The sequence below is a fragment of the Neolamprologus brichardi genome, chromosome 11 (genome assembly GCF_056152115.1).
Source record: "Neolamprologus brichardi isolate AB-2024 chromosome 11, ASM5615211v1, whole genome shotgun sequence".
Classification (NCBI taxonomy): Eukaryota; Metazoa; Chordata; class Actinopteri; order Cichliformes; family Cichlidae; genus Neolamprologus; species Neolamprologus brichardi.
In genome coordinates, this window is record NC_142114.1 from 3,824,917 (window position 1) to 3,836,398 (window position 11,482).

Below are 11,482 nucleotides of genomic sequence, written 5' to 3' on the forward strand. Positions count from 1 at the left end.
CTGTCCCCTTCCTCACTTCACCCTTCTTATTGTTCCTTTTCAGTTTTGCATTGCTCTTGATAGTGCTTTAGGCTAATAAATGAAGTGAGCACCTCTTTAAATGTCCTCTTCGTCTTCAGGCCTTTTGAGCGCCACTTGGCAGACCACTGGCTTCCTGTGGACGTGTACATCGGAGGGAAGGAACACGCTGTTATGCACTTGTACTATGCTCGCTTCCTCTGTCATTTCTGCAAGGATCAGGGTCTTGTGGCTCACAGGTGGGGTACACTGTGGTTTATGTGTATGTTTGGGTTTTTTTTTTTTTTAATTTAGTGTGCATTTACATTTTGAGAGTGTTTGTAAGTGAAACACTCTCTTTATGTGTTACAGGGAACCTTTTCGGAAGCTCCTGGTCCAGGGTCTGATCAAGGGCCAGACGTTTAAGCTTGCAGGCAGTGGCCAGTACCTAAAGAGAGAAGAAATAAACTTCACAGGTACATGCTGCGTGCAGCTGGAGGGTGTTTGTTAATGTGACACATTTGTAACAAGTAGAAAGGAGGGGGGCTTGGAGAAATGACTGATCTTTTTTCTCTGTAATGTGTGGTAACACTGCCTCCCCGCCTCCTTCTAGCGTTGTTAGCGAGAAGCCTTCTTCATTTAAGCACTTCAGATCGCACTTTTCCAGTTGAATGACGGGTTAATCAGACACTCTCAGGAAAAGCCAAATCACATGAAGTCCTTCAAAGATACCAAAACACTCTCTTATACTTAGCATTTAAGGATTTATCGATTGGTAACAAGATAAACAAGAGATACTGCTAGTTATCAAAGTAGGATGTCTATTGATCCCAGCTATCTCTGACCCCATCCTGTTTCTTCCAGATAAGGAGCCAGTGGCTCTGAGTGGCGGTCGCGTTGAGGTGACGTGGGAGAAGATGAGCAAGTCCAAACACAACGGGCTGGACCCCCAAGACGTGGTCCAGCAGTACGGCGTGGACACAGTACGACTATACATCCTCTATGCGGCACCGCCTGAACAGGACATCCTGTGGAATGCTAAGAGTGAGAAGAGTCTGCAAAATTACACAGACACCTTAAGTTACTCATGATGTGTGAAGTTTGAACTTATAAATCTTGTAAAGACATGCTCTTTCCTGTGTGTCCTGTGTGTGTTGACCCACTCCAGCCGATGCTCTTGCTGGCGTTCTGCGATGGCAGTCTCGACTGTGGCAGCTGGTGACCAAGCTGAGAGCAGCACGGCAGCTCGGAGATGTCCCCAACCCCAGACTGCTGAAAAAGAAAGAGCTCGCAGAGGCCAAAAAGATCTGGGAGAACAAGAACTACGCAATTCAAGAGGTAACTGCTCTGCAGCCTAAAGGCCTTTACACACTGAGCGTCGTGATGATGAGTTGGTCCTGATTTTCTAAACAAAGGGAAGAGACTGAGATTCTGGGTTCATCCGATTCTCACTAGAAGGCAGCAGAAGGCAGACTTTTAATGGTTTGATCCAGGAGTTGAAGCTGTATAATGGCTGCTTTTGTCCATATTTCATGATGTCAGTTGGGCACTTGAAGCTCTTTTTGACAGAGCTAGGATCACATCTGTGTTTAGCTGTGTGTCTGAAGTAAAACAGTATTCTTTTACTATTTCCGTATCATCATTTTGCGCTACGAGCACATTTATTCCCAAATGCAGTCTAATATATCAAATGTGTTTATTCAGATCCGAAAAATTGAGCTTGTTTCGAAAAAAGTCAGTGCTGCAAATTTGTCTGTGTGAGCAGCTCCAGTGAGAACGAGTGAATCCAACTCCAGGCCTCGAGGGCCGGTGTCCTGAAGGTTTTAGATGTGTGCTTGATCCAACACAGCTGATTTAAATGTCTAAATAACCTCCTCAACGTGTCTTGAAGTTCTGCAGAGGCCTGGGAATTAACTATTCATTTGATTCAGATGTGTTGACCCAGAGTGATGTCTATAACCTGCAGGACACCGGCCCTTGAGGCCTGGAGTTGGACACCCCTGGCTTAAGCGTCTCATTGTGACATTAAACTGTGACATATTGCAGCACTTCTCACCAGCAGGGGTCAGATATGTGCCCGTTGTCAAATCTCGGGTTGTCAGTGAGATTTAACATTCACTGTCCTTCGGCAACATATTGCATCTGTCATTTTGCTCTGTTTTGAATTTAGCTCTCAGCTTGTTCCTCTTATCTGTGCTAAAGTTGTTGATGCCTGATATTAATTAATATTCTTCAGCCTTTTGCCACTTTGTTAAAAGTTACAGTTGGAAGGCACGTTAAGAAGTCTTTTCTCATTTATAAGGCACCAAATGACAGCAAGTAATATATCACTCGTTACACAGTCTCACAGTACAAAGTCCTGAGTTGTGGCATTTCAGTGCTAAACATCCGTCGCAACCTGAAACCCCTGGAATAAAGGGTAGCAGCAGAAGGCGCTGGAAATTGATTTTAAACTGTGTCTCCTTTCACACTTTATAAATAGCCTTCTCTGGCTGCCAGGTTTGATAGTCGCTCTCTACCCCCCGCCTCCCACCTCAAGGCCATTGCTTTCAAAGGACCTCAGGCTGTTTGCCCTAAGCCCTCAAAGCCGAGGCTGTCCTTTGATCTGTCCCTCAAAAGCCTCGTTGATAAACCTGCTCCCTGTGGACCCTCCCAAATGGCTCCCTTTTCCATGAAAGCTGAGCAGAGGAATGTTGACTCGCTTTGTGGCTTCAGCTGGTCCACATGACGATAACAGACTGGAGGCCCGTCTTCTGAACCTGTCATTGTTTTCCAGTGATTCATCAGAGGCACACTCTGTAATAATAAGTGACAACACCAACCCATCTGGAAGCAGCCATATGTCTAGGATCCAGAAACGCATCATAAAGCCTCAGACTGTCGTTTTTACTCACCGACTGTGCCGTGTTTCTCTGTTGGTGTTTTCAGGTGACGACGCACTTCACAGAGGACTTCCTGTTCAACGCAGCCATATCTCGCCTAATGGGACTCACTAACACACTGAGCGTGAGTGCACTGTCTTATATCTTGAAGGACAGTAATGTGCAAAAAGTCTTCAGCCACCAGCTATTTCATTATATTTTACTTCCAAGGAGCCAGACTTCCTCTTGTAATTTTTTAATGTGGTCACAGGCGATGGTTCTCCAGGGTTTTTGAAGGTCTTTCAAGGTTTTTCTTTGGACATTGGCTGTTTTTTCACTCATTTTCAGTCCAGTCTCAAGTTCTTATGTTGAATCTATGATAAATGCCTAAGATAACATAGTTTGACAGGCATAAAATTGTATTTTTGCACCAAGTGCTAAAGTGCTATTAGCCTAAAACTTGGCTAAAAATAAATAAATAAATACATAAATACATCAGATGAGCAACATCTAAAGTCATGTCGTTAAGAAATAGGAAAAGGAATCCAGAAAAGACCTGACAAAGGACCTGAGAGGTTATTGTTAAGGCAGGGACAGATAGCTGAGGTGTGACATCAGAATCAGTGTAGCATGTTTAATGGAGTGATGAATCCAACTGTGAAATCTTTGTTGTTAATATGTACAGAGGAGCCAGGAGAGAGATACAACAGCGAGTGTGTACAGTCATCTTTAACACAGTTGAAGCTCTGTCGTGGTTTGAGAGCCAGTGGTCATGGAGATCTTGTCCAAACAAAGTAGAATCAGATTTTGATCCACTATCAAGAAAGTGTTTGATTGGCAGCAGCTTCTTTTTCCAGCATGACAATGATCTCAAACACACTGCCAGTGCAGTAAACACATACCTGCATAGAAAAACATCAATCAGTTGTAGATTGGCCTCCTCAAAGCCTGGACCTCAACATTGTTGAAGCAGTGTGGGATCATCCTGACACTGAATAGAACAAAAGGCAGCGAACATCCAAACAGCATTAATGTTTGTCCTTCAAGATGCCTGGAAAACTGTTCCTAAAACTACTTAAAGAAATGACAAGAAAGCTGCCTAAGAGAGTTCATGCTGTTGAAGAGAAAAAGTGATCACACCAAATATTGACTTTTAAGCTCATTGTACAAACTCTGTTTTTGCCTTCTATACTGTACTTTCGTCAATCTTCTCACGTTTCAGTAAATCATTGCACCTATTTCCCATTTTCCTTGCAAAATATGAATAAATGAGGCGTGACTCAACTGAGGCGAACTAACTGCAAATATGGTACAAGTATTGTTTAAGAGCTGAACACACTGGAAATCACATTTTCTCCACTGCTTCTGTGTGTCTAGAGTGCAACAGTCAGGCTGTTGCAACACAGCGTGGAGTTTGAGGAAGCTCTGGCTGCCCTGGTTATGATGACAGCACCCATGGCCCCTCACTTAGCTTCTGAGCTTTGGGCAGGTTGGTGAAGTTCATGCGCATATTTAATGTAAAGAAGAAATGTCACATGATGAGAAACAGAGATTGAACACACAGCTTCTTACACTTAACCGCTTGTCAGCTGATATTTAAATAGTTGTAAATGAGGATAATTTTGGTGTGTAAAAGAGGAAGCGGCCTCTGCTAAACATTTAATTTACACTAGTGAACACCCAACGATGAGTGGTGATGATCAGGACACTCCGCCTGAAATAAACAGTGTTGAAAACGTTTTGTAGCAGCTAAACAACAGAAAGGAAGCTCTAGCGTCACTTTCTGTGTCTCGTGTGGAAGTGTGCCCTTGCGCTGCACTGGAGGACATCCTTTTCTTTTCATGGATGCACGGACGCGAGCTTTCTGCACACAGCTGAGAGAGGAGAGAACCAGAAAACAGAGTCCAGCTGAAAGGAAAGCGTATAGTGTGTGTGCTGGTTTTAATGAGTGACAATGAGCATGTTTTGTGTTTGTGTGTGCTCATGTACATCATGTACGTATAGCAGAAGAAGCTATAGAAGTTTAAGTTGTTTTTTAGTGAAACGAAGTTCAGCACGATAGCATCAGCAAACTTTTTTTTGTTTATTGTCCTACCCCCACCCCATTTAAAAAAAAATAAAATAAAATTCCTCAGTTATTCAGCTTACTCGAGTTTCACTGCATAGTTTCCCCGGTACGTGTTTGTCATGTTTTGCCCCCACAGTCTGAGAATCACCAATGCAGAGCGTTATAAACAGGACATACAAGATGTGTGACCTCTGTCGCACCGTACTTTACTCTCTGAGCCCTTCTCCGTAATTTTACACACACAGTGCAGGATAGAGGAAGTTCACATCCTTCCCTTGGGCCTCCAGAGGACAGGAGCTCGCTGTAAGAATAGCTGCGTCGTTGTTGTATGACCCATTACCGAGATGTTGTCTCAGCATAAAGATTAACAAATACAAGCAACATTAAAGTCATCCGCAGAACTAAAAATTCAATGTATATATAACTTTTTTCTTTCTTTTAAAAATAAAACCTTTTCTGGCTGACTCTTTTGTACCTCCGCATGTTTCCTGAGAGTCGGCAAATATTGTCCATGTTGGGTCTTTCCCAGGTCTTTGCCAGGTGAAACACCCCCTCAGCCCCATCCTCCAACATGAAGGGGATGTCCTGCAGCAGTCCTGGCCGACTGTGGACCCAGAGTATCTGGAGGTCCCTGACTTTGTGGAATTGTCTGTACTGGTAAGTTCAGATAAACGTGAACTCACTCAATATGCATTACTGCTGAAGGTTCTGACTCTGTGACCGAACAATAAATACAGAAATAAATGGTTGTCAAGGTTAAATGAAGCGCTTACATTTCCTAATTGCTTTTCTTTTGTTGGTCATTACACTTGTACCTGTAAACATTGTGAAGACAACCTGCTGAAGTTCAAACTGAGCATTAGAATGGGGGAAAAAGGTCATGTAAGTGAACATGGAATGATTGTTGGTGTCAGATGGGCTGTTCTGAGTATTTCAGAAACTACTGGGATTTTCCCTCCCAACTAACTCTGGAGTTTATACAGAATGGTCTGACAAAGCGAAACTATCCACTGAGTAAAAGGTCTCTGGGCGAAAATACCTTGTTGATGCCAGAGGTCAGGGGACAATGGCCAGACTGCTTTGAGCTGCAACAGGAATTCAAATAACCACCAGTAACAATCAGGGAACACTCCATATTATGGTGGTTAACACATTTCCCTAACATGCAGAATAGGGCTGCCACGATTAGTCGACTAGTCACGATTACGTCGACGACTAATTTAATAGTCGACGCTTCGTTTGAAGCTTTGTAAGATCCCAAAAGACGCAGGAATAAGTAGTGGGATTTAAGAGTGTAATAACGGACTGAAACAGAAGATGGCAGCACTGCATGTATAAGGATGCCAGCTGCCGTTAAACCCCGAAGAAGAAGAAGCTGTGTCCCAGAATTCATAGCGCAGCCCAGCTCAGTTATCAACAATGGCGGCAGCTAGTTAGTTTTAATATTACTCTTATTATTCTTTCTGGGTCACAAAATAAACGATTAACATATTTTCAGGCGAGAATGTAGCTGTGTAAACCTCAAATATCTGCTCAGTTTATCAAGACACCACATATTTTCAAAAGCGCTCCGACGTTTTCGGAGACGTCTGTTACCCACCAGCTAGCTCAATAGCTAGCCGGGGTCAAGGCTCACTAGAGCCGGTGAGAACACCGGACTCCCGGCAAATGGTTTTCAAACCCACCGCTGTCTTTCGCTACTCAGGTTAAACATGATATATAAGTCACTTAGATAACTTAAAAATGTTATTGTTTGCCTTTTTTTTTTAGTATTTTAGTCGTTCCTGGTAAAATCGGTTTGGCTGAGATTAAAGTTATAATTTTTACACAGCTGAATAAACGTCAAGCAGATTAAACTCCATCGAAGCAATCTGCAAATGTCATTAAAATTTAATAAACTCTCATCTTGTCTTTATTTTTAGTTAGCATATACCTTAAACACTTAAAGCTGTAAGCTAATGATAGTTATATAAGAGCAGATGCATGCTGGTGCAATAAGCTGTATGTTTTACATCCAAGGGATGCATGATCTGATTAGTCCACTAATCGCAAAAATAATCGGTGACTAGTCGACTATCAAAATAATCGTTTGTGGCAGCCCTAATGCAGAAGAATCCTCAGTTTGACACTGGGAGGAGACACAAACTGGACAACAGAAGATTGGAGAAATGTCTTGATTTCTGCTGTGATATTGGGATGTTAGGTTCAGAATTTGGTGTTTAAAAAAAGACAAAACACATGCATCCATAAATAATGCTGGTGATGGTGTTCTAATGGCACACATTAGTCCCTTAGTACCAATGTTTTAACACCTACCTGAGTATTGCTGATGCTCGTGTCTGTCCCTTTAAATGTGCACTCAAATGCCACCAGTCACCAGATCTCAATCCAGTCGAGCACCTTTGGTGGTCCAATCCAGTGCTACCAACGTGTACCTAACAAAGTGCCCAGTGAGTGTATATACAGAACTTTATTAAGACTGTTTTTCTCATACGTCCTCTAGCATTTCCTGAAACTCTCCACTTTTACTTCCATGATGACTTCCATAGTCTGTAATTTTCAGGAGAGCCTATGATTAGCCTCTGTGTGCATGTGCGCGTGCAGATAGATGTCTTTACAAGTTCGTGCGTACCTGTGTGTGTTTATGCGTCAGCATGTCGGACACTGTGCTTAAAGTTAAAAAGACAAGTTGGTCAGTAATTAAAAGTTAAGAACAGAGTTCCTGCCTTGCTGTCACTCACTCACTCGTGTACTTTCTTTACAAAAAAACCAACAAAAAAACGCCTGTTAGCCAAAATGAAGCCTGTGGCTGATTCTAAGCTGAGTACATCATCATCGGGAATTCAAGTATTGGTGTTTTTCATCATGCACAGACAATCAGAGGATGTATCCAGCTGTGATAGTGTTGTTTTTTTTAAAGAAAATCCATTTGTATCAGAGTGCTATTCTTCGTTCTGCCCTGGATATCCACTAGGCTAATAGATAAAAGCTCCAACTGCTGTAATGTGACTATTTTCTCTTTTAGGAGGTAGTATCCCTTCTCACACGCACACACACCTGTGATTTCAACAAACACTACGCTGAATAACAGCACTGCTCTTTCACTTGAGTTTTACGTGGAAAAAGAGACAAGAAACACGAGACAGAAATGGGTGTGTCTACTTATTCTATTCCCACTACAGAGATCTAAATCTCATTGCAGTGACATTTTGGGAAATCACATTTCTGTGTAAATACTCAGTTAGGTAAGGGTTACCTTAGCAAGAAGAAGTAGTGTTTATGGTTAGGACAGGTCTCCAGGAAACCCACCAGCACACGTCTGAGTGCGGGTGGGTGTGCCCAGTTCTGTTCTCACAATACTCCATATGTATTTTCCGTGTCTTAGTGAAAATAATACTCTTTTACACATCTCTGAGTCACACGCACTGTATATATATTTGAGCTTCCATTGCTCAGTGATGATGATGGTGGTGGTTTTCCCTTAGACTGAGCGCTCTGTTGTGGCTTTCCTCACTCTCAGTCCTCTAATCACGTACTCGGGTTTGTCCCAGAATGGAGGCCAATCCCGAGCACACGCACACACAAGCGTGCACACCCTTAATTTACAACCACCTCTAAAAGCAGCATCATGTTCAGCGTGTGCACACATACATTTGCTTCCAAACATACAAGACCGAGTGTCCTTACCATGCGTACCACTAACTATGTGTTTTAAAGGATGCACTGTATATGTAGAGGGAAAAGGTGGAGTCTGCTATTTTGGGAGTTTTGTGCCAGTTTATAATACAACTTTCAATGGCAAAACTTTTGTTTTTCAAAATAACTGAATGGAAAAATCCTTTCAGTAACTTCTCTCATCTGTCGCCTTCTGTTTCTTACTCTTAGATAAACAACAAGTCCTGTGGCATGGTGACCGTCCCTGTGCAGGTGTCCAAAGATACCAGTCGGGTACAGCAGCTGGTTCTGGAGAGCCCCGTCGGACAGAAGTTTCTGAGCGAACGCAGCATAAAGAGAGCCATCCTGTCTCCCAGGACTGCTCTCATCAACTTCCTTGTTGATGAGTGACACTGGATTGTTCACCACTGCTTTTGAGACAGACAAAAGAGGTGGACTTTTTAAAAATCTATTTAAGAAAACATAAAAGGCTGAACGTCAGTTCAGATAAAAATTCAATGATATCAATGTAAATATCTATATAGACATTTTATTTATATGTTTTCTATTTTAATAAAAGAGCAACTGCAGGTTTCCAGTCTCTTTAATGCAGCACCTATCTTTTCTAAATCAGACTCCCAATTATTCAGGACCTCACCTCCACCCAAAGACCACTTGAGATTCCAGTCATTGTTCACATTCTCTACCTTAAGCATCGCACTCAGAGCTTCACACTTCTCAATCTACCAATGCACGTCTCAGCCAAGTCATGCAGCTGTGCCTTATCAGCACTTGTGTGCACCTCCAAGCCTGTTTCTGGGCTGCACAGACATAGACTGCCATTTGGCTACTGGATGTGGCGCTGCGTGAACCATGGCCAGCTGGAGTTAACTGAAGGGCCTCACGCGGTCAGGGGATTTTTAACCTTGCCACCGCATCATTTGTTCTGTCCCTCATGGCCAACTGTGCCTATTCATGGGCTCTGTGTCTTGATGTTAGACCAACATGACTCAGCCCTTAGCGCTGTCCTGGCAGAGCGCACACACCAGAGGCAATGAAATGTATCTGTGAACACGCCTACTGGCCTATCTGGAATGAGTATGAGTAAGCAGTCACTTGATATGTAAAACAATTTCCCCCTCGTCAAGTTATTGTGCCCACACCTCCAATTAGTTGAGTTTTTTAAAGCTATATGGGTAGTAGCTAAGGACATGCTTTTAATTTGATAGGAATCATATTGGCCAGCTTGCAGCTGATAAAATCATTGCTTGCTGTATATATTGTTTTTAGTTACTCATGCTGAAATTTTAAAATGTGCAGCACACAAAAAAAAAAGTTTCTTACTGACCCCCTCAATCCTTTTCCTATATTTTGGTGCTTTATCTCTCAGCATCAGGTGACAGGAAGAGGCTCACAAGAGAGACAGAATAACAGGAAGTGAAACCAGGAATCAGAGGAGGGGAGTAAAGAACTTTAACTCTGTTCGTTGTTTTTCTCATTGTCTTAGATTTACACAATGGCTTGATGCCGTCGCAACCCAAAACAAAGCGAGACAAAGAAACGGAGGCATTTACCTTCTCTGTGCTCATCTCTGTATCACACATTCAAACTGTCTGTTTTAAAATAGGCATTACAACCAGAAGGAGTTTGTTTTTAAACCCCTGATCTCTTCCTTTTTTGCAGCTCTTTTCACACCTTCATTTACTTTTCTCACTGGTTACAGCAGCTAATAAGCATGTCTGAACTTCAGGTGGCCTCAAAAATGGTCCCTGAGTTGCTGTTTCATTAAAGAGAGCAACAGTGTAACTGTTGTCTAGAGCAGTCTGAGTGACATGATAGAAAATCCTTCCTGGACTAAAGTTAGCCCCTTTGAATAAATTTGATCTGAACTGCAGTGATGCATTCATTTTGTCACTTTCAGCTCATGGCATCATTTAACACTTTTTATCATCTCTGCAGTTTCCATGACGATGAGGATCATTGAAAAGGCAACAATAATCCACTGTGACTCACTTTCTCTTCAGATCGTAGCCATACCCTTTCTTACACAAGACATGTACAGCATGGGTTGTCTTTGACGAGATGAACTAAATCACTCCTCTGCCTCTTGAGAAATTCTGCTGTTGAGGCGGATGAGGGTGGAGCACACAGCGGCGCAGTCCCGGTCACCCTCCATTGCAGCAGTCGAGTCCCTGGACTGGGGCTGTGTGTTCCCACAGGGGGACGTTGTAATGCCACAGCTCATTATCTTGCAGGATGACCTCAAGGCTGGAAAAGTAGTCATCTGTGGGTACTCTTTACTTACACAATGAGCTCACACAGTTTCATTAGTTCCTTAATTGTATTTAAAATGAAACTCTTGGGTAGTGTGTGATTATACACTTAACTGCCACACCTTAATTTATTAATTTGCAATACTGTGCAAAAGTTTTAAGTCACCCTTCATTTACTTATATTTTAAATCGAAAATAGGTGCAGTGATTTACTGAAAGATGTTAGAAAATAGATTGAAATGGAGTATGTAGGGCAAAAACTGAGTTGGTACCATTCTGATGAGTGTGAAAGACAATACTTAGTATGGCCGTCTTTATTCTTCAACACAACCTAAACTCTCTTGCCGTTCTTTAAGTAGTCTTCAGGAATCGTTCTACAGGTTTCTTGAAGGACATTCAAAGCTCTTTGGATGTTTGCTGCTTTTTTTCTGTTCTCTATCAGGATGATCTCACACTGCTTCAATAATGTTGCGATCCAGGGTTCTGGGGCGACCAGTCCATGGCTGATGGGGTTCCACTGTGTGTTTTTCTATCTAGATACGCTTTTACTGCACTGGAAGTGTTTGGGATTATTATCGAGCTAAAAAATGAAACCATGGCCAATCAGTTGCTTTCCATATGGTATTCCA

General features: G+C 42.4%; 1 protein-coding gene across 2 annotated transcripts in view; it reads left to right on the plus strand.

The window, feature by feature from the left end:
• Window positions 1-9,170, plus strand: part of lars2 (leucyl-tRNA synthetase 2, mitochondrial) — a 39,247-nt gene extending 30,077 nt beyond the window's left edge. For both annotated transcript variants that reach the window (XM_087847991.1, XM_087847992.1), the window contains 8 exons: window positions 120-257; window positions 370-473; window positions 862-1,041; window positions 1,166-1,335; window positions 2,926-3,003; window positions 4,236-4,347; window positions 5,456-5,583; window positions 8,812-9,170. In XM_087847991.1, coding sequence (XP_087704117.1) covers window positions 120-257; window positions 370-473; window positions 862-1,041; window positions 1,166-1,335; window positions 2,926-3,003; window positions 4,236-4,347; window positions 5,456-5,583; window positions 8,812-8,991 — 1,090 coding nt within the window. In that variant the 3' untranslated portion in view covers window positions 8,992-9,170. The remainder of the gene's footprint in view (window positions 1-119; window positions 258-369; window positions 474-861; window positions 1,042-1,165; window positions 1,336-2,925; window positions 3,004-4,235; window positions 4,348-5,455; window positions 5,584-8,811) is intronic.
• The last annotated feature ends 2,312 nt before the right edge of the window (window positions 9,171-11,482 follow it).